General features: G+C 45.0%; 1 protein-coding gene across 1 annotated transcript; it reads right to left on the reverse strand.

Moving 5' to 3' along the window:
* Nucleotides 1-1412: 1412 nt before the first annotated feature.
* Nucleotides 1413-25802, reverse strand: C10H17orf67 (chromosome 10 C17orf67 homolog). The gene is made up of 4 exons (XM_063109765.1): nt 25748-25802; nt 24813-24913; nt 5365-5501; nt 1413-1493 (listed from the first exon to the last, which is right to left on the reverse strand). The coding sequence occupies exons 1-3, from the start codon at nt 25800-25802 to the stop codon at nt 5385-5387; spliced, it is 273 nt and encodes a 90-aa protein (XP_062965835.1). The 3' UTR covers nt 1413-1493; nt 5365-5384.
* Between the last annotated feature and the right edge of the window lie 1742 nt (nt 25803-27544).

Consider the following 27544-nt stretch of genomic DNA (forward strand, 5'->3'; position numbering starts at 1 on the left):
CTTTTCTAAATAAAAAATTATAAATATATATAGATGGAGAGAGAGAGACTTTATCTTGATTAATATAATTATGCCCAAGATTTTTAAAAAATAGTAAGAGCTAGCTTTATGGAGTGGTTACTCAATAAAGTAATTATCACAACATTTTGAATTAAACATTACTATTATTCCCATTTTACAGGTAAGAGAATTGAGACCCAGAGAGGTTAATCAGCTTACCCAAGGGCACACAGCTAGTCAGTGGTGGAGCCAAGATTTGAACATGGGAAGCCTGGCTCCATGCCTGGATTCTAAACCACTGCTCTCTCCCACTGTCAGGACTGTAACCTGTTATAACCAAGGGAGAAAACTAATACACAACCTATATTTTATAAACCTCAGTTTCCTCATCTATAAAGTGGGGATAATGACCATATCCCTGCATACATTAGGTGTGATGATTAAGTGAGGTATATAATATGTAAAAAACTTAGCATAGGATTTGGCACATACTGAGCATAAAGTAAAGGTTGGTGTCATTATTATAGAGAGGCGCAGTAACTTTCTCCCTAGACAAGCCTCTCCCAGCCTCCCTTGAGACAGGCCCTGATCCATGCCCAGAGTGTATGGGCAACCTTCCTTACCTTTTTTTTGAGGATACTAGATTCTCATTTCCATAGAATCATTCAGTTCTCTTCTCTTGCCCTCTGAATTTCTGCTTTTGTTGGTCTTTGGTTGTCCACTCTGGGGATTCTAAGGTTGTGTGGCAGGTGAGGGGTGCTGAAACACAGCACCTGCAACCCACTTTCCACAAGAAATGTCTCCTTTGCTAGAAGACCAGGGTGTGCACCTGATATTGAGTTATGACCTCATTTCCAGAGTTGGCCTTGGGCAAATCAACTCTTTACAAAAAAAGATGGCTCTTGTGCAAAATTGCTGGGTGTTTGTATTTTCATCCATTCATTTATTCAAAGAACAGTAAGTTTTCTCATGCTGAATTCATAAAGATCATAAAAGAAAGGAAATCTCTTCTTTTTTGTAGGGAAAGAAAAGTGGACACTGCAGAAAACAAATTTAACACCAATGTTTATTATGGCAGAAAACACGGGGGAAAAAAAACAGATGATCAGAAAACTAAGTGACCCCAAGTGGTGTGCTTCACTACTCTGAACAAGACTTCCCCAAAGTCCTTAGGGCAGGTGGCCTGCCCCAGTTCCTGGTCTGGAAGTCCCAGCTCCATCAGCACCAGCTAAGATTCTGGTTCTGCCCACCCCTTACAAACTAATAGGAAGGCCATTTGGGAGCTCTATACTTTAAGCTATTGGTTTTAATGATTTCTGCAAGTTAGTAAAATGAAGCAACATAAATATTTGCCATCAATTCCCAAGATAGCTTTTGGCATGCCCACAGTTCATAAGGTCTGAGGATATCCATTTCCGCAGTTTAAAAACAAATGAAAGAAGGAATCTCATTCTGTTTTGCCATTCTCCGGGTCATTGCCAACAAAATGCTTCCTGGAAAAGAACAAGAAAATAAGGTTAGGATGATGATGGTGGTGGTGATAATGGTGGTGGTGCTGATGGTGGTGGTGGTGGTGGCAGTGGTGGTGGTGGTGGTGATGGTGATTGTGATGGTGGTGGTGGTGATGGTGATGTTGGTGATGATGATGTTGGTGGTGGCGATGGTGATGGTGGTGATGGTGGTGGTGATGGTGATGGTGGTGGTGATGGTGGTGGTGGTGGTGGTGGTGGTGATGGTGATGGTGGTGATGGTGGTGGTGATTGTGGTGGTGGTGGTGATGATGGTGGTGGTGGTGGTGGCGATGGTGATGGTGGTGGTGGTGGTGGTGATTGTGATGGTGGTGGTGATGATGGTGGTGGTGGTGGTGGTGGTGGTGGTGGTGGTGGTGGTGGTGGCGGTGATGGTGGTGGTGGTGGTGATGATGTTGGTGATTGTGATGGTGGTGGTGGTGGTGGTGGCGATGGTGATGGTGGTGATGGTGGTGGTGATTGTGATGGTGGTGGTGATGGTGGTGGTGGTGGTGGCGGCGATGGTGATGGTGGTGGTGATTGTGATGGTGGTGGTGATGATGTTGGTGATGGTGAGGGTGGTGGTGGTGGTGGTGGTGGTGGCGATGGTGATGGTGGTGATGGTGGTGGTGATTGTGATGGTGGTGGTGATGGTGGTGGTGGTGGTGGTGGTGGTGGTGGCGGCGATGGTGGTAGTGGTGGTGGTGTTGGCAATTGTGATGGTGGTGGTGGTGGTGGTGGTGGTGGTGGTGGTGGTGATGGTGGCGATGGTGGTGGTGATGCTGGTGGTGGTGGTGATGGTGGTGGTGGTGGTGGTGGTGGTGATGGTGGCGATGGTGGTGGCGGTAGTGATTGTGATGGTGGTGGTAGTGATGGTGATGTTGGTGGCGGCGGTGATGGTGGTGGTGGTGGTGGTGGTGATTGTGATGGTAGTGGTAGTGATGGTGATGTTGGTGATGGTGGTGGCTATGGTGGTGGTGGTGGTGGTGGTCGTGGTGGCGGTGGTAGTGGTAGTGATGGTGGTGGTGGTGATGGTGGTGGTGGTGGTGGCGATGGTGATGGTGGTGGTGGTGATTGTGATGGTGGTGATGGTGATTGTGATGGTGGTGGTGATGATGTTAGTGATGGTGATGGTGGTGGTGGTGGTGGCGGCGGCGATGGTGATGGTGGTGATGGTGGTGGTGATTGTGATGGTGGTGGTGATGATGGTGGTGGTGGTGGTGGTGGCGATGGTGATGGTGGTGATGGTGGTGGTGATTGTGATGGTGGTGGTGATGATGGTGGTGGTGATGATGTTGGTGATGGTGATGGTGGTGGTGATGGTGATGGTGGTGGTGATTGTGATGGTGGTGGTGATGATGTTGGTGATGGTGATGGTGATGCTGGTGGTGGTGGTGGTGGTGGTGGTGGTGATTGTGATGGTGGTGGTAGTGATTGTGATGGTGGTGGTAGTGATGGTGATGTTGGTAGTGGTGGTGGTGGTGGTGGTGGTGGCGGTGGTGATGGTGGTGGTGGTGGTGGTGATTGTGATGGTAGTGGTAGTGATGGTGATGTTGGTGATGGTGGTGGCGATGGTGGTGGTGGTGGTGATGGTCGTGGTGATTGTGATGGTGGTGGTAGTGATGGTGATGTTGGTGATGGTGGTGGTGGTGGTGGTGGTGGTGGTGGTCGTGGTGGTGGTGGTGGTGGTGGCGATGGTGGTAGTGGTGGTGGTGGTGGTGGTCGTGATGGTGGTAGTGGTGATGGTGGTGGTGGTGATTGTGATGGTGGCGGTGGTGGTCGTGGTGGCGGTGGTGGTGGTGGTGGTGGTGGTGGTGGTAATGATGATGAAGATGATGAAGAACAAGAAGGAAGAAGAGAAGAGGGTAGAAGAAGGAAACTAAGGGGGAAAAGGAGGAGATTAGGGAGGAGGAAACATCCATCTGGCTATTATTTCCTGAGTACTTTCTGAGTGTATGCCAGGGTAACACTAACTATTTTCCACACACTGACTTTTTTTAATCCTCAGTATAACCATGAAGTAGTAGCTATTACTGTCCTCATTTTACAGATTAAAAAAAACTGAGAGAGTAGTTAGCATTTTTTCCCCAAGATTATTTGACTGGTGACTGGTGGACTCAGGATCTGAAAGGTGTCTGACTCCAAATTCCCAGTTGACACATCTTTCCAGCCACTCTTCCTTGTCTTCATGAAGCGGGAGCTGCCTGGACTGAGGTCTCCTGTGGAACCCTGTGTTTGTAGGAGCCAGGCCTCTGGCTTGTCAGGAGGGCCTGTCCTACCAGGAGGCCAAGGCCTCAGTCACCCCTTGGAGGGTGCTGCCATGGGGCTCACGTAACCCACATATCTCTCCTCTTGCCTGGTCTACAGAACGGTAGTAAGTGCTTCAATTTATGGAGTCATTTACTATGTACCAGGATCCATAGACATCATTATTACCCCCAATTTACAGATGCAGAAACAGAAACTTGGAAAGATTAGGCAGCTTGCCCATGGCCAAAGAGCTGGAACACAGAGAATCAAGAGTCTGAGTATCTAACTACTTCACGGTTCTGTTTTCTGGAAGAAGCCATGTGTGGGCTTCCAGGGCTGGAATACCAAGGTCCTCAGTGCAGGGGAGGCCAGCAGTCTGGGAATCGGGAGCTGGTCCCAGGCACACATGCACCCTAACCTAGAACAGGGCCTCCGAGGCTGGAAGGACCAGAGGAGGGATGTCAGCCCACCCTCTACCCCTCAAAAGTAGAACTTTTACCTCACTCCCAGTAAATGATCCTCTCACTATCTGTGACAGCTCCCTCAGAGCGGTTCTATGTCCTCTGCCCCCACTCCCACCCCCCCACTCCCCACAGGACTGAGCAGTACAGTCCCTGTAAAGCTGGCCGGCTTCAGAGTTGTCAGAAGACTGGCACACCCACCACCCTCTAGCATGAGTTAGTAGCTTAATCGTGCTCAGTCAGCTCCTCTATAAAATGGGGTTAAAATGCATGCCCTGCAATGACACGGGGTGTTCAGAGGATCAAATGAGAGAATTTATATGACAGCAGCACCCTGAAAATTATAAGGAGCACTATTCTAAAGGCAATGTCCCTATGTCAATTCACAGTAGCACAAAATCAACAATAACAGCAACAAAAACATGAGATTTCTCTTAACCACAGATGATAAACTACCTGATTATATGCTGTCCTGCTTGGTCCATAAAAGTTACAGAGGAGGAATGAAATTCGCTGGCCTCTGAAGGAGGTTATCCGACAGAATTTGGAAAGGGGGAAAGGTGATGAGGACAGACAGACAGACAGGCAGGGAAAAGCAAAGAGCCTCATCTAGGAGCAGAGGAGGAGCCTGCGCAGCCCCTGCAGGTGGACAAAAAGAGTAAGCCCAGGGCAAGAGGGAAGACAGAAGGGTGGCAGGGCAGACCCCAGCCTCAAAGCTGTGGGAAGGCAGTGGGCAGTGGAAGTGAGACCCAGGAGAGGAGTTTCTGATCCTGGTGACAATAGTGATGATTGGGTGGATGTCACAAATCAAGGCTATGGATGCTGACCCCAGCTAGAGAGACACAAATCTCAACAAGCCATGCTTCTCCAGATTTGGATTCCAGAGTGATCACAGATTTGGATTCCAGAGGGATCTCGTGATGACTCAACAGGCTTCGGTGTTGAGTCATCACTGTTCAGCAACAGTGTCCCCCAGTGCTCCTTATAGCCTGTCTCCCACCATCTCTCCTGCCTTGCTCTTGTCATCCCCCAATCCATACCCAGCTAATCAGCTGGTCCCCTGATACCATGTCTGATACCAGCCCATGCATATTCTGTCCACCACCATCATCCTTGGACAGAAGGCCTAGGAGAAGAAAACATACCGAGGCTGGTCCCAATCCCCCTACACAGGATGGACCCCATTCCTGTCACAGTGGGGCTTGCAGTGAGGGTTCAGCCAGTGCTCCAGGAACTGCTCCTCAGCGCGGTGCTCCAGGGCAAGCAGGTGGTGCATGTACTCCTGTGGAAACAAACCCACACTGAAGAGAGGCTTTATCCCACGGCAGCCGAGCTGCCGTGTGCATGGTGTGTGTGTCACTGGTTCCCGAGACAGGGTTCAGCCTGGCCGAGGTAATGTGGGAGGACAGACGAGGTGGAGAAACCAACTGTCACACCCATGTTTCTCTGTAGGAAAAGCCAGTCAGACCCACCCACTCGGGGGGCAAAATAAAGTCCGGCAACACAACGTGCTAAGAGGTGTGTCTCCATGGGAGCCCATATACACTGCGGGTGAGCGTAACATGGAACAACCCCTTTGGAAAACAATTGATTGCTGCAATCCATAGATTTCATTCCTTTATTATACTCTAAAGCAGTGGACCTGAGACTTTATCAGGTATCAGAGTTACCTGGAGGACTTATTTAAACACAGACTGCTAGGCCCACCCCTACAGTTTCTGACTCACTGGGTCAGGGGTGGGGACCAGGAATTTGTATTTCTGACAAGTTCCCAGCTGATGCTGATGCTGCTAGTCACTTTGAGAACAAGAGAAACTCTTATACCAGGAGAGGTGCATGAGAATGTTCATAGCAACAATAAACCTGTAGGAGCAAAACACTGGAAACATGCCAAATGTCCACTGGCAGGAGAATGGATGAATAGGTTATGGTAAGGGCACACAGTAGAATATCATACAACATTAATTATACCTACACACAACGACACAGGTGGGTCTTAGAAACATGTTGAGTGAAAAGAGCAAATCCACGTAGACTGCATTTATAGTGTGACATCATTTTTGTAAAGCTCAAAACATGCATAACTAAATAATGTAGTACTTATGGTTGCATGCATTTATGATAAAAATCATCTTTTTTAAAAGGCAAGGGAATACTGGCCAGCTGACAAAAAAAATAAAATAAAAGGCAAGGGATACGCAGAAGAAAGCTAGAGTCGCCTACTAATATTAAATAAAATAACTTTTTTAAAAAAAATGTTACTAGAGATAGAGGAGCATTTTGTAAAAAGAGTCTGGCAGTTCTTCAAAATGTTAAACAGAGTTGCCATTTGTACTCGTGGGTATATACCCAAGAGGCATGAAATGGACGTCCACACAAAAGCTGGTACACAGATGTTCACAGCAGTGTTGCTAATTATAGATGAAAAGCAGAAAGAACCCAAATGTCCATCAATGGATGAACGGGTAAATAAAATGTGGTACTTCCCTACAGTGGAATATAATGTGGCAACTAAAAGGAATGAAGTACGACATGTGCTACAACACGGATGGACCTTGAAAACGTTATGCTAAGTGAAAGAGGCCAGCAAAAGGCCACATATTGTATGATAATGAAGCCAACCCTACACGTTGAAGTGTCTGCAACAGAAAGGAGCTCCTTGCCCCATCCTGCCCATCTCTGTGACCAGCATCTCCACGTACTCAGGAACCCAAGACAGAACATGACTGTCCTTGTCTCCCTCACCCCCCAGCTCAACATAAGCATGAGAATCGTCACTTAGAGTCAACCTCCTGGATAGTTCTCAAATGCCCTCCCTCCGTCCCTGCCACTTCTGTAGCTCAGGTCTTTGCCATTGTCCACTAAGCCTACAGCACCTCCTCACACCTCCATCCGTCACTCTGTCTCACATTCCACCCACCCCTTGCCCTTTCCCCCAACCCAGAGTGATCTGTCCCAAATGCACTCCCAAAAGGGCCACTGTTCTCCTGCACAGAGGAGAGGTGGCAAATACCTGTGGCCCTTGCATTTGTCTGCAGCTCTTGATAATAGAGCAGATGATGTAAGCCCACAGGTGAGGGCAGCCCCTTGTAGGTTCTAGCACCTTCCCCCTCTCCTCACAACATTAGGGAGAGGCCCTGCCCCCCACCTCGTCCACGGCTGTCATTTGGCCTTTGTTAATCTTTGAGCTTCTCTAGAACCCCGGTTCCTCCCTCAGATAGTTCACCTGAAGGGACTTTAATGAAGGGACAGACCATTCATAGCCAGGTGAGCAGGGTCAAGGGAACCATCCAAGAATATTCTGGCATCCAGGGGCTAGCAACAGAGGGAAACCATGACCATGCCTAGGCCTGCAGGGCCAAGGGCAGACTGTGTTGGAGGAGCCCGTTAGAGCTAGAGCTGTGGGGGCAGGCTGCTTGGGTCCCTCCTTGCAGAACCCAGTCAGAAGCTAGCCGGCCAGGGATCTGGGTGATGCTGTCCACAGGGCTCAGCCTCCTAGAGCACAGAGAGGGCACAGCAGAATGGCCATGGGCTGGGTCCAAGCGAGAAAACCAGCATCCATTCCAGGACAATCAGGAGTGAGGCATGTACTGTTGCCAGAAGGAGCAGACAACACCCCCAACAGATGGCCGTGACTGCCACTCGGCTCCTCTGCAACCTGCAGCTCATCAGCCACTGAATGCATTGATGCGCCCGGGGAAGGGACAATTGTTTCCTTTGCATGCAATTGTTGTATTTTCTGCTCCTCTCTCTCAAGTTTGCTCATGCTCTGCCTTTTATCAGCGTGAATGTCACTTCCAGCCTTAGGGCAGGCTTTCTCATCCCAAATGTGCCTTGGTCTTCTGCAAAGCTAGTTCAGGCTGAGTTTTCTGTATATTGTCACTGGTTGCATTATCTCATATAAATGATGCATGAAACAGAAAAATGATAAATTAACAAGATGCTTCTTAAATAAGAGAATGAAGTATTACTTCTCTTGTCTTAATCAGTTACAAATTCTCTTCCTTCCCTCTCCATCTTGTCTCTCCATCTTCTGGTGCAATCTCTGGCCCATGGGCACTGCCCAGACTATAAGAGGTGGTTCATCAAATCTCTGTTCATAGCACCACAGAGCTGGTTAACCAGAAGCTTCAGCGTGTGCCTCTTCCTTACCCTCCACCCCACCATCCAAGCAGCCACCAACTCCCACTGCCTCTGCTCTGGCTCAGGCCCCATCTCTCGGGCTAGATCTCTGCCATGGCCTCCGGAGGGCTCTCCCTGCCTCTTGTCTTACCTCCTCCCTCTAATGGGAGTTTTTGTTTGTTTGCTTTATTCTTAGTAGACTATTCTTAGGGCAGTTTTAGGTTCACAGCAAAATTCAGAACAAAGTAGAGAGTTCCCATACACCCTCTGCCCCCACACATGCACAGCCTCCCCCACTATCAACATCCCCCACCAGCATGGCACATTCGTTACAGTCCTACACTGACTCAGCATTATCACCCAGAGTCTGTAGTTGACACTAGGGCTCTCTCTTGGTGTTGTACATTCTATGGGTCCAAACATTTATTGACATGTACCTACCATTGTAGTATCATACAGATAGTTTCACTGCCCCCAAAACCCTCTCTGCTCTGCCTGTTCATCTACCTGACCCCTGGCAACCACTGATCTTCTACCTCCTCCATTATTTTGCCTTTTCCAGAATGTTGTATGGTTGGAGTCATAGATATGTAGCCTTTTCAGAATGGCTTCTTTCACTTATTAATATGCATATTAGTTTCCTCCATGTCTTTTCATGGCATAGTAGGTCCTTTCTTTTTAGCACTGAATTATATTCCGTAATCTGGATGTACCCCAGTGTATTTATTCATTCGCCTACTAAAGGACATCTTGGCTGCTTCCAAGTTTGGGCAATTATGAAAAAAGCTGCTATAAACATCTGTGTGCAGGTTTTTGTGTGGACATAACTTTCAACTCCTTTGGATCAATACCAAGAAGCACAATTGCTAGATCATATACTAAGAGCGTGTTTAGTTCATAAGAAACTGCCGAACTGTCTTCCAAAGTGGCTGTACCATTTTGCATTCCTGCCAACAGTGAGTGAGAATTCCTGTTGCTCCACATTCTCCCCAGCATTTGGGGTTGTCAATGGTCTGGATTTTGGCCATTCTAATAAGTGTGTATTCATATCTCATTTTTGCATTTTTCTACCTAACAACATGTGATGTTGAGCATCTTCCCATATGCTTTTTTGCCATCTTCCTCTTCTTTGGTGAGGTGTCTGTTCAGATCTTTTGCAACGGTGGGTTTTTAAAATAAGAAAAATGGAAATGTCTTCACTGATTTTATTTTTATTACAAGTGATACATATTACTTCTCTGGTTATGTAAAAATATGAAGTTATAAAGAAGAGGCTGAAAAACCTCTCTTGATTTTTTTGTCTATCTCTTTATGCTGTTGCAAAGTGATGTTTAAAAAAAAGAAAGAAATTTACCCTTTTCATTTCTTCACTTAAAATACTTGAATGCCTCCCATTGGGCTCAGAAGAAAGCTCCAATTCCTTCATGTGGCTTACAGGTCCGGCCTCACCCATCTCCTGAGCCTCTTCTCTCACCATCAACCCAATTGAGCTTTGTTCTCCATCTTTCCCTGAACGGGCCATGCTTGCTTGCCTCTCTGTTCCTTTCTTAGCACCTGCTGTCTCCTCTACCTAGAACACCCAGTGCCTTCTCTTTTTCCTGTCTCACTCTTATCTGACTTTTCAGGCCTCAGCTTATATGTTTCTCCCTCCAGGAAGTCTTCTCAGATTCCCTGTGACCCACCTCTCTGGGTCCCCAGAGCTCCCTGGGCTTCTCCCAGCATAGCTCTGGTCACTCTGTTTGGCAGTGACCCTTCCCTGAGATTAGGGACTTGACAGGCCTCCTTCCTATTTTTTAGCAGAGGTGGAATGTGGGTAGATTCACACATTGGCATATGAACGTGATGCTCCCTCCAAAAGACAGCAGATAGAGATGGAAATGATTTTTAAGTAGGAGGATGTATGCTGTTGACGTTGCCATGAAAGAAGTCTGGGTGCTGTAATTATAGGATGTGAGTCATTGCAAAGTACGCATGAAGTGGACCCATAGAAACATATTTAAGTAACCCAAAACAGCAGTCCATTAGTAGAGAAGTGGCATTTCACCTCGGAAGACAGCAGACATATTCGGTAATATTTGTGTCAAGATTAAATTATTTTGGTGCGTATTGATACCATAAAAAATCTTTTTTTTTTTCTTTTTTTTTTTTTTGACCGGTAAGGGGACCACAACCCTTGGCTCGGTGTCGTCCACACCACGCTCAGCCAGTGAGCGCACCGTCCACCCCTATATAGGATCCAAACCCGCGGCCTCAGCGCCATCAGCTCCACACACTCCCTAGTGAGCCACAGGGCCAGCCCATAAAAAATCTTAAATCATGGAAACCCTCCTACGTCATTGATAAAGCTTTAACAGAATCCAGTTTAGAACTTTAAGTTTTATAGTTTCTAGAACATTCTCTAGAAACTCTGCATCCTGTATTAAAAATAGTCATCCAAAAAAAAGGATGTACAAAAAAATAAATTACAAAGTGTCCAACTTTCCTGAATTTTTTTTCTTTCTCCCAGGACCCATGTAGTTTGAATTTGTTTTGGTTATTGTCATCGTTTTTCTTTAACTGAACAAAATACACTCCGTATCCTGGAAAGGAGTGTGGGTCAGCTGGGGTGGGGGTGGACAGTGAGAGGGCTCCTTGTGGGACCTAACAGTGATTCGCTGGCTGCTTGCTGGACATGTTTGCGAGTTTGGAGCTGAGTTCCTGCCCTGTCCAGGGAGTCCTTGGCCAGAAGAAGAGTAATTAGGAAAAACAGGAAGGTAGTATAGAGTCTTATAAATAAGGAACAACAATTCCCCAGCACATAGCTTTACTTGTCCAAATATTCATGGGAGCCACATGCTTGAGGAAAACTATGTTGCCTTTTCTTGCCTACCTGTTTGCCAGGTGGTGTGGTGTAGGGGCTAAGAGGCCTGCCTCTCTTCAAATTCAGACCCTGTCAATATTGCTTTACCTCTCCAGCCTCAATTTGCCCATCCATAAGATGGGGACTGCACTAGTGCTTACCTCATCGGGTTAGTAAGATTAAATGAGATGACACAAATAAAGTTCTGTACCAGATAAGTAGCCTGCAGTTGTCCCTCCAGATCCATTCTCTCCCCTTTTTCACCAGGCCCTGTGACCCAGATGAACTGTAACCAGAGACTCCCTTGTCCTGAGGCTTCCAGTTGGGTTTGACTAGTAGGCACCAGCAGCGTATTAGAGAGTAGGGGCAGAGAGAGTCTGGAGTATTTATTCCCTTGGCTCCTCCCAGAGGAGTCGCATCAGGTTGGTGCACCCCTCTCCTGAAGGCCACAGCTCCTAGGGGCCCACTCTGTTTCCTGACCCCTCCATGCCTATAGGGGTTGTTAGCCCTCGAACCTCTATCATTTCCTGTTGGTTTACCTGAATCCTGCCCACACTTTTGTTTAAAAGTCTCTTTATTAAACTCTCCTGAGTTACCCAGTTTCCCATTGGGACCCAGAGGCTACAGGGGCTTGGTTCACCACAGCTGGCACACAGGAGGAATCCAGTAAATGTCACCGTTAATGTTGGTTACCATCCAATAGGAAAGATCTGAGCACACTGTGAGGCTGCAGAGTCTAGCATCTCTCCCAGGAACTGGCATACAGGAAACCTTCAGTAAAGGCTTGTCAAATAAAAGACTAGAGCAGCATTTCTCAAAGTGTGATCCGTGCTCCCCTCAGGGGTCCATGAGGTCAAAGCTATTTTTAGAATAGCATTATTTTTAGAATAATACACAGAAGTCTTGCCTTCTCACTGGACTGGCATTTGCACTGATGGTGCTGAGGCAGTGGTGGGTAAAATACTGGAGCCTTGGCAGGAATCTAGGCAACAGTGCCCGACTGTACACGTGGCCATTCTATCCCTCACCACCACACACTCACAGTTACAAAACCAAAATAAGATATTCTCACAATGTCGGTGTCACTGCAGATTTTCTGATAAAGCAGCAGAGAGTGACCCAGCAGGGAGTGTGCAGACAGCACTTGTGCAGCAAGGCAGAGTGCAGCGTTTTCACAAGGAAAAGCATTTCTGCAGTAGTCAAAGTCAAGGGTGGAACTAGCTGTGTTTTATGGGGGCGTTTGGCAGATGTCTCCAAAATGAACGAAGTGAGCCTCTCACCTCAAGGGAAATAATAGACAGTACAGGGTACTTCAGAAAGTTGGTGGAAAAATAGAATTAGAAGATAATACCAATCTTTCTGTGAACTTTCTGAAGTGCCCTCGTATTTGATGCTAAATGATACAATTTGAGCTTTCAAGGGAAAATTAAAATTTTGGAAAACTTGCATCTGCTGCCCTGAGGCTGACAGCATCCTGATACTTGAAGATTTTGCTAAGGAAATCATTGGTGGTATTAACAAATGTCACCACTGATACACAGTACCTTTTATAATTAAATGCTTATTTGCATCCTTGCTCATTTCATCCCTATCCCTCTCAGCCAAATATTCAGTGGGTTTTTTGCTAGCGGTGAGCAAGGTATATGTAGTAAACAGCTTAGTGTTTGGCACTCAGTAGGACCTCAGTAAAAATCATTGGAGAAATGTATAAATGAGCAAATGAAGAAGTGAAATGACTGTTCTTTCTTTTTCCGTGATCTTCCTACATCATCCTTGGAAAGCTCCGCAACATCTGTGTCAACCTGCTCATTATAATGGCCCAAGACAGACGTCTATAAAAAGCATCAAAAAGTAATATATACTTCACACTCCTAAACACCAGCTGAAATCATCATTGAAGAAAAAACAACCAGAACAGACACACACATAACACAAGAAAGAAACCAGCACCGGTTTCCATGACATTCCACTATTTATTTAAAATGTTAGGGAAATGAATATGCCACAAAGGCCTAAAAGGAATCATTAGTCAAAGATGAAAAGTCAAACTGCAAATCTGCTCAAAACCACAAATTCAACAATTACATTGGCTGAGTTAAAAACGACCCAGCATTAATGATCACCTCAAATGTTCTTGGATCGAGAAAGAAGCAGTAGATGGAAAATAGGTTTTAATTTCTTAAGATTCCTTTCTTCAAGGAGGGAAGAAAATGAAAACAAAAACCAATATCTGTGTCCCATGTCAAATGCTAACTGTAATGATTTAAGTAAATATTTTCCTAGTAATTAAAGCAGAAACTGGAAGTCGTCCTTTATTATAGCACTGGAGTGATAATGAAATTAAATATTCACTGGAACCTGATCTAAGCTGAGAATCATAAAGTGGACAGTTAATCTATCAAGGCAGGAACTTTTTAAAAGAAGGCAAAATCCTTCCTGTGACATTTTCATGGAATTAAAGGTCCGTCAACACTTGGAAGAATTATTTCACTTATTAGTAAAAAAAAAAAGGTAATCACACAGAGAAGGTGGCTCAGAACTTAACTGAAAGCTCAGTCCTAAAGAAAATGATCAGTGATGTGTACAATTTACATCTCAGTCACTCCAAACTGGTCTTTGAGATCATAGCAAACAAAAGAGTAATGGAGTTAACACATGCATTTGTCAAGGGGCTAGACATGAAAGCATATTTTATAAAGACTACTTGCAATAAAGCTAATATGATTTATACTTGCCCGGCGAGAACATTCTTTAAAGGAACACAAGCCAGAATGGAAAGCTTCCTAGGAAGGCGTATCCCCAGGGTACACAAGCACTTATGAATACAATCACAAAAGACATCATTTGAGCTTGCATGTCACCTCTTTCAAGAATTTCCATGGTTCACTCTAGCAATTGGCAAACAATTTGTTCCTTCAATTTGGGAAGATTAAGAGAATTTTAATGAGTTTAAGCAAGGCAATAAAAAAGATTTCTTTGAAATAACCTTCAGGTTCTATAGCAGTTATGTCCCATAAAATTTCTCCCCTAAAGAGAAGCAAAGAAAGAAATGGAATTAAGTATAATGAATATTTAGTAAATACAAATACTGTGTTTGGTGCTGCAGACCCAGAAGTGAAATAGTCCATCTTCTCAAGCAATTTAGAATGGTATAGTAAGGGAGACATAAAAAAAAAAAAGCCAAAAATAGCCATCTTGTGCTACATGTGCTGTTCTAGAGGGATGTTCTGATCCATTAGGTGAGAAGAGACATCAGGAAGCCCTCTCAAACAAGGCATCATTTAAGGTGGGTTTCTCCAGCTGAATAAGAGCTAACCAGGTAGACAAGAGCAGAAGAAACAGGGCTGGCCGGTTAGCTCACTTTGTTAGAGGGTGGTGCTGGTAACACCGACATCAAGGGTTCTGATCCCCATACTGGCCAGCTGCAAAAGAAAGGGGGGGGGAGGGGGCAGAAGAAACAAATACAAAGGCAGATGCCATGAAAGAAGAACTTGAAACACACCATCTCTCCCACAGAAGCTGCTTCTCCTCATAGACTTCTAATGCCAATGCATGGCACTAAGTTGTCCATCAGAACCCTCCTCATTTCTTATTCCTAGTCTTCCCTCACTGCATCAGCTCTTCCGGCCCCAGCAACAGCCAACTGGTTTCCAATTTAAGGGACCATAATCATGCTCCCATAATACGTTTACCTTATAACCTCTACTGGCATACTCTGTCGGAACAGAGGAACATAAACTGTTACAACTCTTTTGGAAAGCAACTTCATAATACATACTAAAAGCTTTTAAAATATTCATATCCTCGGACCCAGCAATTTATTTTTTGAGAATATAGCCATAGCAAATAATTTAAAATATTAAAAGCACTTTACACACAAAAATGTTCAGTGTTGTTTATAATAGAAAAATATTGGAAATAATCCAACTGTCTAACAAAAGAGGATAATTCAGTATGGCTACAAACAATTTATAATAATATGAGGAAATGTGTATGCTACCCTACGAAGAGAAAAACCAGGATACAAAATCGTAGGTACACTTTTTTCTAAATATATACAAAAAGACTAAAAAGAGATACATTTTAAAGTGCCACAGCTGTCTCTGGGGAGGGGGAGTTGAACTACAGCTTATTTTCCTTTTTTCTTTTGACTCTTTCTTGGTTTCCAATTTTTTGATAATAAATGTGAATGGTTTAAGTTTTTTATTTGCACAAGTAATACACAAACACCTTATTGGTATTTAAAATTCAAACGTCAAATATAAAGGTTGCTAAGATTATCACCTGCAATCCCAGTTTCCTCAATGAGATGAAACAGTTAGCAGCCAACTGATTATCTCTCTAGACCTTTTTCTAGAAATTTACATGCATATACATGTACCTATACAAATATATTGTGTTGTTTTGTGTGTGAATACGAGGAGGGTGGGACCAACTCGAAAGATAAGGACGGTGACTTTAAGAATGAAGAGGAGGGTACCAGGCAGAGAGAAGGGAGAAGGGTATTGCAGGAAATGAGAACCATTTGTGAAAAGGTGCTGAGACCAGAAAGAGATCTCATTTGAAAAGCAATGAGAAGTTCTGTGTGATTGAAGCATAAATTGCCTTGAGGAGCGGCAGTAAACCCAGGGAGGGCTTGGGGCTAGTGTGTCTCCAGGCCAGGACACTTGGCCTTTATCCTACAAGCAGTGAGAAGCCATGGACGTTTTTATTTTGTTGTATTTAAGAGGTACGTATTAAGCTGCTACTTTTTTAAAAGGAAGAATGAGAGCTAACGCCATTACTAAATGGCAGCCACTGTGCTAAGCACTTTGCATAATTCTTTCATTTCATCCTCACAGGAAGCCTAGCAGGCAGGTATTGCTATCATACTGCATTTTATAGATGAGAATGTCGATACTCAGAGAGCTGAAGCAAGTTGGTCAAGATGTGACAGTCACTAAGTGGCGAGCTGGGGTTCAGATGAGGCTATCTGCTGCCCTGCTCTTAACCACTCTCCTGTGCTATTTACGTGAAAATCAGACATAAGGTTATTAAAAATAAAAAACTGAGTGTTTGAATAGTGTCCCCCAAAAATCTATGTCCACTTAGAACCTACGAACGTGACCTTAGTTGGAAATAGGGTCTTTGCAGATGTTATCAAGTTAAAATAAGGTCATACTGGATAAGGGTGGGTCCTAAATCCAATGGCTGGTGTCATTATAAGAAAATAAAAATTCAGACACAGGGATGCACAAAGAAGAAGGCCGTGTGGTGACAGACGCAGAGATTGGAGTAATGCAGCTACAAGTCAAGAAACCTCAAACATTGCCAAAACTAGGAAAGAGGTATGGAACAGATGAACAGAGTCTCCTTCAGCGCCCCTAGAAGGAATCAACCTTGCCAATACTTTGATTTCAAACTTCTAGCCTCCCAAACTGAGAGAATACATTTCTATTGTTTCAAGCCAGACAGTTTGTGATGCTTTGTTATGGCAGCACTAGGAAACACATACTGAGTAACAGCAAAAAGCATAAAGATGAATCTAAAAGTTTGCCCCTGATCTTATCACCCAGAAAATATTTCCATTTTGTTTGGCAACATGTCTCTATACACATATAGACGTAGAGAACAGTGGATAGTGAGTTTTCTTTTAAAACTTTATTTCTTTTCATTTTGAAAGTTGTACACGCAGTTTGATAATATCAAGTAATTGGCAAGAGTATAGACAACAGATATAGCTACTGCTGGCAGGAGTTGATACAATCAATTTGGTGGTAACTATTACAATTGAAAGTGCATAAACCATCTGAGTCAGCAATTTCATTTTTATCATCAAACTCAGCAAAACACACGTGTATGAGAATTTTCATCACACATGGGAAAGAGCCAAAATGCCCATTGCTCAGGAAAAGGCTAAATAAATAAGCTGTGATACATTTATACTATGCATCAGTTAAAAATGAGCTAGAGGGCCTGACTAGTTTAGTTCATTTGGGTAGAGCATGGTGCTGAGAACACCAAGATGAAGGGTTCAGATCCCGGTACTGGCCAGCCACCAAGAAAAAAGGAAAGAAAGAAAGAAAAAAAAAAAAGAGCTAGAATAAGCATTGAATGGAAAAAACCAAGGTGCAGAATAAACATAAAGCAACCCTGCTTTCTTTGCACACAGCCTGCACTTCATCCATACAGGCAGGAAAGCCAGGGAGAGGAGCTCCTTGTGCTTGACACATTCAAAGCACCATGGGGAAGCCAGCATGGCTGGAGCCGTGTGAGGAAGGATGAGCTCACCAAAGCAGGGGCAAGGGAATAGACAGACCTCCGGGGCCTGCAGATCCTTGAAGGACTTGTGGATTTTGTGCAGATTAAGATAGGAAATCATTGGCAGGTTTTGAGCAGGGAAGGGATGGTATCTGGTTTACACTTTTAAGAAATGACTCTGCTGAGAACAGATGCAGACAGAGCAAGACAGGAAGCAGAGAGACCGGTTAAAAGATTATTGCTTAGTCCCCTGTAGGGGCAATAGCGGTGGCAGTGGAGGGTGAGAAGTGGTCAGGTTCCAGATTTGGGGGTGGTCCCATTTACCCCCATATGGAAGGCAAAGGCAGGAGCCATTGTGAGGGTAAAATCAGGAATTCTGTTTGGGCTGTTAGATCAGAGATACCTGTTAAGTATCAAGTACAAACAGTGGAGTGCACAGTCATGTCAGTGAGTCTGGGGCTCCCAGGAAGAGGTCATGTGCAGCCTTCAGCACAGAGGCGAGACATAAAACTAGGGGACAGGAGGAGGCTGGAGGGCAGAGCCCTGGGATGCTCCAGCATCTAAAGACTGTCAGAAGCTAAGAATCCGGCATGGGAAACCTAACAGCAGGGACCACGAAGTGGGAGGAAAGCTGGGTGAGGCATCCTGGAAGACTGGATACCAAGCGATCAGAGCACCCAGGAGGAGGGAAGGGAGATCAGCTGAGTCAAAACAGCGCACTGGGCTGATTCCTAGTCCCAGGACTCTGGAAACAGAGGCTGGGCCACGTCTGCAGTTCCCTGGGGCAGCGCTTCTTAACTTGAATGTGCAAAGGGACCACCTGGGGTCCTGTGGAGGCAGATTCTCTCTCAGAAGGTGCAGGAGGAGCCTGAGTTCTGCACATCCCATCGCTACCAGGTGAAGCTCAGGCTGCCTGGCTAGGGACCACATTTTGAGTAGCAAGAGTTTAAAACTAAAACTGTGAAAATCAACGCAAGCACACTCATAACTGAGGAAACATTCCAAAGAAAACTCAGAATATTTTTCCACCTTCTTTCCTCTAAACACAAACCCAGCCCTTCTTTTCACAGAGCCATATCTTTATCAATTTCTCCCCAAGCAGGTATTTTTTTCTCCATTAAGATCCTGAGGCTTCATTACACCTATGAACTGTCTAACACTATAGGCCACTTTACCTAAAGTACAAAGTCAATTGTCTATAAATGTCTCCAGATAGGATGTCCCCAAGCAAATTCCAGCCTTAGGGGAGTGCTCATCCCATTTCTGCGAAGTCTAGAACCCTGCTCTCTAAAATCTCTGAAGGGCTGGCCATTTAGCTCAGTTGGTTATAATACCAAGGTCAAGGGTTCAGATCCCCATACAGGCCAGCTGCTGGAAAAAAAATTAAAAATTTAAAAGGTGAACAAAATCTCAAGATTTGGGGCTGGGTTTATCCTGAATTGGTCTCATAACCAGTTTCTCTACCACTGTGGCTTCCAGATTCTAGCGATCACCTTCCTCTCTTGTCAGCCACCAACACCCCACAGGACACAAAACCTGCCATCCGCCATTCCCACAAACAACCACTAACACAAGTGCTGTGTGTAGCAGACTTTTCATAAGGTTTACAGCTAGCAGAGCAGAAAACAGCACAGAACAGGAAACTTCAAAGTCAACGTCAAGCGTTATCATAAAATAAATGTATCAGCTCTTTTTATACTGCTGGCATTTCAGTGGGGTGTCCTCCTTAGGTGCCACCTTCCCACCTGCCACTCTCTCTGACCCCTCTTTACATCCCTGCCCTCCCCCCCAGGCCTTTCATCCTCTTCCTCCCCAGCTGCCTCTGTACATTCTAAATTCCTCCTACTTTCTTATCCAGAGCCATCTATCTCCCTTCTACTCTGTCTCTCCGTCCCATCTGGGGAAATACCTTTCTCTATTTAGGCAAGGTGTTCCTGCTCTTCTGGGATGGATGCTGGCCCTCCCCACACTACAGAAGCACACCGGTGATCTTTTCAATAGCACATGGTCCTTCCTACCACAAGTAAGAAAACAACCCATGCTGCAGTGAATAAGCCTAATCTATGTCAGTCAAGCCCCATGTGTGCATGGGCACAGCTTGTCTGAATCTATTTCCAAAAAGCTTGTAATTCCACAGAAGCCAACTTCTGCCAATATTTAAGCCAAGTGTTAAGATTATAAGAATGGCTTAATAGTTCTTCATGGGGAGAGACTACTGCAAGACTTCATACTTGTTGTCGTTTTGAATTCTTCATACCTCCTGAAACACCACTGTTTACCCTCACCAATAGCCTCTCCCCTCTGTGAAAGGGTTTTCTTTTGCACAGTCCCTTGGAGGGGAGAAGCAAAATAAAATAACACGACCAGTCATTTCTTGTTGATTTAGAGTCAGCAGTGAGTACATGAGTCTCAAGATTCAGTTCCCAAGGGCAGATGCATTCCCCAAAGATCATAACCTCACTCATTGGCCCAAGTCTACTTGTTTGTCTCCTGCATGCATGGCGAGCAGGTGCAATAATGTGTCCAGAAATGTCACTTCCCATTTCCCATGTATAACAGTGTCTGAAGGCCAGCATTTAAGAAGCTCTGTGTCCTGAACCTCTAAATGGCTCCTGTGAACCAGATCTAATCACATCATTCCCCTGCTTAAAATCCCCTGATGGCTCCCTACTGTGTATGGAGTGAAATCCAATCCTGCTGTGACATCCAAGGGTCTTCCAGCCCAGCCCCAAGACAACCTTCCATTGCCATCTCCCATTACTCTGTATAGTCCAGGTACTCGAGTCAAGGTCAAAGTGGAATTCTAACCTTCTGAAAAGTATATTCTACAAGGTCTTTTTCAAAACACACACATGGCCCTCACATACACACACCATCACACACACACACACATACACTATATTAACAATCCCAAATATACAGGGTGGTGCATAATGCTGCCATTTTCCCTAGAAAAGGGACATCTGCAAGCAGATAATTCTCAGCTTACACAAAGGAAAAGGAAGAGGTCTTGGCTAAAGGCAGAGCAGGCAGGTGTGGTTCTCCACAAACCATGGGTCCAAAGACTTTTAACTCCTTCGTTCCCATGCTCTTAAATGTAAACCTGTTCTTTGTGTGTGTGTGTGTGTGTGTGTGTGTGTGTGTGTGTGTGTGTGTGACCAGTAAGGGGATTGCAACCCTTGGCTTGGTGTCACGCGCACCACGCTCAGCCAGTGAGCGCACCAGCCATCCCTATATGGGATCCGAACCCGCGGCGGAAGCACCGCTGCGCTCCCAGCGCCGCACTCTCCCGAGTGAGCCACGGGGTCGGCCCAAATGTAAGCCTGTTCTAACGGCCAGCCCTGGCCTCCCCCGGCCAAAGGTCCAGCCTCGCCAGCTCTTCACAACCTGCTCACAAAGGCAGCCACCATACCATACCCTCAGATCCAACTGTGAGTGCTTGGCTGGGATCACTTTGCCTGTCGCCTGCTCAACTCAAGGGAGTGAGTCACCTGTTTATATATGATGCCAGTGATCGGTATTATTAATTTTGCTTTCAGTAAATCCATAAAGAGGAAGAGTCAACAAGACCCAAGGGGAGGGAACAGGTTGAGCAGTGAGTCTCGGGTGCTGAATACTGCAGGCGTCTGGGCTGTGGGAGGAGAGGAGGCCCTGGCTTTTTAGACAGACCCCTCCAGGAGCCTCTAAATAGACCACCCTGGCCCCTTCCCCAAGTTGATGTCCTGCTGCCCGCCGTTCTTCCTCCAAGTTGCAGACTGGCACCAGGAAACCTGTGTCACTCCCAATGCACCAACTAGAACCCTAGAATATGAGACCTGGAATGAACCTTCTAGGCCAGGTTCTGGGCCAAACCGCATTTTACAGATGAGAAAACTGGGATCCCAAAAGAGGAAATGATTCACCCAAAGTCCAAAGCTCAAAGTCCAAACGAGTTAGTGGCAGAATATGGACAGGAATAGCACTGGGTGGAATACTCCTCCCACCTCACCTCCACCCCTGCACTGCCTGAAAACTCCTTCTCACCCTTCAAGCCTCAGCTGGGTGGACACCTCCTCTGGGAAGCCTTCCTGGCCTCCCTCCTCCCTCCAGTTAGAGCTCAAGTCTCTCTCCTCTCAGAGCCCACAGTCCCTTGTCCCAGATAATGTCATTAGAGGACTTGAGTCAGGCTGGAATGTTCTGGCTCCATCTCCATACTCGAATGAGGGAGGAATGTCTAGTTCATCATGCATTCTCAGTGCCTGGTGCGTGGTAGGGCACAGTCCTTGTATAATTGAATGAAATGCATGTTCTGATCAGCACCCACCACTTGACCCTCTGACTGTCTCTGTCCAAACTGCGTCTAAATGACTAAGATGCTCACTCTCCATACCACTCAGTTCAACCTTTAGCTGTGTTCTGAATTCTTTTGTGTTGCCGGCTAGACCCCAGCAGCTGGCACCACACATGGCTTAGTTCTCCTGAAGGCCCAGCTTTGGCTGCATGTTGGTGCCACTGGGGGCTTTAATCCCATCCCCCCATGTCAAGGCTACACCCCAGGCTGCCCTTCTGGGAGTGGGATCCAGACATCAGATTTTTTAATTCCCCAGATAATTCCAGTATGCAGCCAAGGTTAAGGAACACATTCCTAGAAAAATATGCCAGAAGCTGTTTGTTGATTCAGCCAATTCTGTGTGCATACGAGTGAGTGTGAACAAAAATGAGAGAGACACACGGTAAGACAGAGGAAACGAGAAAGAGGCTACTCGGTATGTGTAGGCTGGGTCCCTCATCCTCGGCACTACTGACACTTTGGGCCAGATGATTCTGTGCTGTGGAGGCTGCCCTGTGCACTGCAGGATATTTAGTAGCATCCATGGGCTCCACCTGCCAGATGCCAATAGCGCGCCTGCCACAGTTGTGACAACCAAAAATGTCTCCAGACATTGTCAAATGTCCCTGGGGATAAGGGAGCAAATCAGACCTGCATAAGAATTACTAGTGCAGACTAGCCACCAAGTAATTGATTGCACATTTATTTCACATTTCAGTCATAAGTCACAAGACCACTTCTCCAAACTGGACTGAGTGCCTGAGGATTGTGAACATTGGGGTCAAGTGTCTTGGCGAGGGACATATGGGACTGACTACACACAGGGTGGGATGGGAAGCAATGGGTGAGATTTGCAGGAGGTTCTGAAGCAGGAAGGGGTCGCAAAGAAACTGGGTCAGGTGGGCTCAAGGCAGTTTAGAGGAGTAGGTGGTGGGCAAACCTGTGAAGATAACCAAAACAAGAAGAAAGCCAGACCCTCAGTAAAATTACAAAATTGGAGGCAAGCAGAGGATTGTCAAGGATTGACGAAGGTGGTAACCAAAGCTGGGAAAAGGCAAACAGTCAAAGAAGGAGCTCTCGGAAGTTTAGCACAGGGGAAGGACCCCACAAAGCAGAGTTTTAGGGACACATGTCTAGGATGGTGTGTAGTCTGGACTGGGACAGGATGAGGAGGGGACGGGAGCAGGAAGCCAGGCAGCAACAGTCCCAGCCCACCTGCTGTCTGATGTCTAAAATACCCTTAGGGAGGGCAAAGGCCATTACTCCAGTCAGAGTTCAGAGGGACAGGTGGGCCCACTGGTAGAGAAGACATCAAGGGGCAGACTTTGGAGTCCACTGTTGCCTGCAACCTGAGCACTGGGAGCAGCAGCAAGCTCTCTAATCAGCTTTCCCTGTGACCAGCTTTCCCCAGCATCCCTGGGTCTCTGAAGAAAGGCCTTCAGAATGGCTCCTCCAGACATCATGCCAGAAGCACAGGGGCCAGTGAGAGGTTCCTGCTTCCTGACCCTCTCCCCGCTGCTCTGCGACCCCCACTCTCCTGGCTTCCCTCTACGTCTCTCCACAAACGTCTCAGCCCCTTCGCAGTTCCTCTGCCCATCTCTGGGGGTTGGTGTCTCCAGTCCTCAAACCCACACCTCTTCTCATCTAACTGCTTCTAGAAGCATCTATCTAAAGCCTGGATCTGCACTGAAAAATCCTTCAGTTGCTCTCTGCTGAACATAAGATAAAGCCCAAGGTACTCAAACCTTTCTTGATCTTGGTCCACCTCCCGTCCCCTCCCACCCCACACCTAGATATTCTGAGCCACCCTTAACAGCCTGGAGAACTTGTTTGTTTTTAAGCCACTCTGCGTAACAGCTTTTTGCTTACTTCTCAGTCTGCACCACAGACTCTGAGCAGAAACCTGGGTGAATCCTCTCTGCGGCCTCAATGCCTGACCTGCAGCTGCTACATAATGCTCAGAGGAGTAGACACCGTCTGCTGAGTGCTGTTCTATGTGCTTTACTATTTACTTTATTTTATCCTCCTGACATCGTTCTTTTACAGTATTATTTATAACAATAATATTACAGTAATATAAGTAATAATATTCATTATCATCCCCATTTTACAGATGAGAGTACTAAGGGCAGAAATGTGAGGAAATTTCCCCAGGTTTACAAAGTTAGAAAATGGGGAGATTCAAACCCAATCTGACCCCAGAGCCAGCACTCTTTATCACTGTGCGATACCACTTCTTAATAAGAGACTTTTCAGTGAAATAATCGAATTATGCTCATAATTCTGTAGTGAGTGAAGGGAAATTCACTGCAGACCCTTCTGGGCCTCCACGTGGAGATGAGGTGGGAAGAGATGAGCATGGCACCCAGCTTAAGGGGCACAGGGCGGGAGCTCCACATTCCACCTTTGTGGGGTCACTGCTACTTACCTGGGTGGGGCAGAAACACCACGAATGTCAGTGCTGCTTCAGCCGTGGGAGGAGCCAAGCCCGGCCTGATCTGCATCTGGGCCAGCATGGCAGGGTCTAGTAGCATCCACTAAACTCACAAAATAAAGGCAGGAAAGGGTGCCCTGGTTCAGAAAGACTAGGTAGGTGGACACCATGAACCCACAGCTGAGGTCAAAGACCAAAATCCAAGAGATGAGATCAGGGCAGACCCCACAGGCAGCTGGGGCAGAGATTATGCAGGCCTAAACAGAGCAGCATTAGCTGAGGAAGCTGGTCCAGCCCTTCCAAGCCCAAGAAGGAAGATGGGGTTGGCATCATTGGCTAATAGGAACAGCTCCCTGGCAACCCGTTCAGGGGTGATGCTCAGTAGCCCACTCAGAATTCTGGGACTCCTACTGTCGGCCCCACTATTTCTATTTTAAATACCCTGTTCATAATAGGTGAGTCGAGCTGGCACCTCCAGAGAAGACATGTAGGTAAAGGCTTGCAATTACACATATCCCATACCTGAGACACTAACAGAAGCCCCAACTAGCAGCCCACATAGTTGACACCAGCACCTAGTTTAGTTTCACAATGAGTGAGCATTCAAATGACCACGTTTTCTTTAAAATTGCCAAAGCCACACACTCACCCGCATTGGCTCGTCGGGGAATCCAGGTTTGCTTGGCCTGTCCTGTCTCCGGGATCTCAGGAGCTGTTTGGCCTGCTTTTCCATCAGAATTGGGGAGGCCTCTGAAACAGTCAGGAAGGTTCCTTAGGGACTCTCAGACACAGGACTCCATCTACACCATCCAAAGCAAAGTATTTGCAAGTTCAATTTTGGTTAAAACACAAAAGTTCTTTCCCAGGGACCTGTCCCAAAGGACACGGTCTGCCAGAGGGCTCAGAGATAAATTTCAAATTGTTTCTAATATGGTTAACCTCAAAGCAAAAACTGCATAACTTAAATATATTTACCTATTGCAATGACCCATTCCTTTAAAAGTGGGTATTAATTTAATGAATATGTTTTTTAAAACACAGTTTCTTTAGTTCTCTGGTCTGTGTCTCTAATCCTTTAGGTTTGCTTTAGTGGGATTTTTTTTTAATCCTCAATAACTAAATAAAGTTTAAAGTTGTTACTGGAAGATGCCCAGTGACAATAAGATTATGTTACACTTGATAATCCCATTAACCCCTCAAAGAAGATATGATGATAATAAAATTATTATACTGTTTTGATAATCACACGCAAATTGTAAAAGATAGTATCCTAATAAAAGTACATCAAATGTTGGCGATCTCATATGAACTCTAAAAGAAGGGATGTTGACGATTTATCAGAGATTTAGTGCTCAAATACATTTAAAGATTTTTTTTGGTTTTTTAAAGTAATATATCTCTAACAGTAATTCTAGAAGCCTGCTCTTACAGAAAAAAAAGAAAAAGAAAAAGCATTGAAATATCTATACATTATATACTATATATCATTTGAAATGAAAAAAAACTGAAAAATTCAAACAGACAGTTATTCCAGCTTATCATGTCAGCACAGAAAGAGGCTGTGCTTCTGGATTGAATGCCCACCTAAGAAGAGAGCCAGGAGGATTGGACACAGCACAAGCACAAGCGACTTCTTCATCCTGCCTCGGTTCCTCAGCAGAGTGAGTTCTCCCAGACTGAGCCAGCCCACTTGAAGGAAGCCAAGTCAGGCCCAGCACTTGTTTACGCTGTGACTAACAGGACTTACGGTATGACGCTAAACGCATCTGACTCCGAGTTTTTAGTAATGACCGCTAAAATATTTTCCTCTGAATTCCTGTAAATGTTCATCCTAAGGAAGGAAATTCTCTCTAATACGATTTTCAGAGCTTGAATTTGAGAAAGCAACATGCAATGTTCATTTCGGTTACACAGATGTATGTGTGCACCACAGACTCATGTATGAGTTTTATCTGTAGCTTCAGTTTATGTTCGTTTCATCAAGAATTAATAATCTTACATTTGCATATTTTATGACATTTTTTCCAAAGCCCTTTCGCCAATCTAATCGGATGATATTGACCCTCCCAGTAATTTCAGAGGTAGGCAGGGAGATTAACAAGGGGCAAGATAAGGGGAAAAAAATTTTTTGTCAGCTGAATTTGGAGTCAGAAAGACCAGGGTTCAAATCCTGGCTTTCTCCTCTTTTTAGCAACATAACCTTAAGTAAGTCACTTACCCTTTCTGAACCTCAGTTTCCTCCTCTGTAAAAAAGAGGTAACAGTACCTAACTCACGGGGTGTGATACAATGAGGGATAAGCTACGAACGTCATGGCAGCTAGTACCAATGACCATTACCCACCTCCATTTTACAAATAAGAGAAGTGAGATTCAGAGATGTGAAATCAAGTTCACGTTTACACATTATGAATGCTGGGGGAGAGTCTAAGTCTTCTGTCTTCAAACCCAGAATGTGTGCTCCATGACCTCAGGGGCATCCCTGATAAAAGGCCTCGTGCTGTATGCTGTCACTAAGACCAACCAGCCTTACTCCAGTCTTAAGATTATTTTTATAAAGACAACAAAATCCCAACAAGCTGAAGACCTTTTCAATTGAAACCATCCATAAATATCACAGGAAGAAATTATGAAATTTTAATTACTTAATTAATTTTTAATTCTTAAAATTATTAAATTTTAAGTATGACTGGAAGGCATCTGGCATTTGTTTGAATAAAATTCTCAATTCAGAGAAATGATCTGATGTTCCCGTGGTCACTTTGCCAGCTCAAAACAATACCCTATCTGTAGTTGTCCAAGTTTATGCTAATACTGTGTAACTGATATTAAAGCTAAATGTTCTGCCCACTCAGTTGGTATAAAGATATTTTGAGCAGATTGTAAACAAGGAAAAAAAATCATGCATTGTTAGCAAAGCTGCCTCGTGTGTTAATTGTCTCAGATTTTGACGTTTGGTTTTATGTACTCTGTTGCCATTAACATCCTTCTGTTTTCATGTAGTTTTCAATAATTGAGGAATTTTAAGAGTATTATTTTAGGAATATGTATTTGTCACATTAAACATCTTGGGGGTTTTATGTGGACTCTCAAATTTTTTATTCCTTCTGCTCTTTGTGGTTAGATAGAACACTAACTGTATTGTTTTGTTATGTCAAACAAACATCCTCCATGGCCCAGAGGAAAAAAAAATCTAGACCTTGGTAGAAATTTCCAACATGTCCAATGTAAATTTACTACGAAAAAATATTTTTACTTTAGTAACTTTTGTCTATATCGGCACTGTCCAATAAAAACAAAATATGAGCCACAGATGCAAGCATATATGTAATTTAAATTTCTCTAGTAGCCACATTTTTTAAAAGTAAAAAAAAAAGACTAAA

This window comes from Cynocephalus volans, chromosome 10 (genome assembly GCF_027409185.1).
Source record: "Cynocephalus volans isolate mCynVol1 chromosome 10, mCynVol1.pri, whole genome shotgun sequence".
Classification (NCBI taxonomy): Eukaryota; Metazoa; Chordata; class Mammalia; order Dermoptera; family Cynocephalidae; genus Cynocephalus; species Cynocephalus volans.

Bases quoted from the DNA above. Each gene is read 5' to 3' on its own strand.
- C10H17orf67 (XM_063109765.1), bottom strand. From the start codon at position 25,802: ATGAAGAAGTCGCTTGTGCTTGTGCTGTGTCCAATCCTCCTGGCTCTC. The intron at 24,914-25,747 runs GTGGGCATTCAA...TGACTGTTTCAG, and splicing joins CCTCCTGGCTCTCTTCTTAG to AGGCCTCCCCAATTCTGATG. The intron at 5,502-24,812 runs GTGAGTGTGTGG...TTGTTTCCACAG, and splicing joins TCCCCGACGAGCCAATGCGG to GAGTACATGCACCACCTGCT.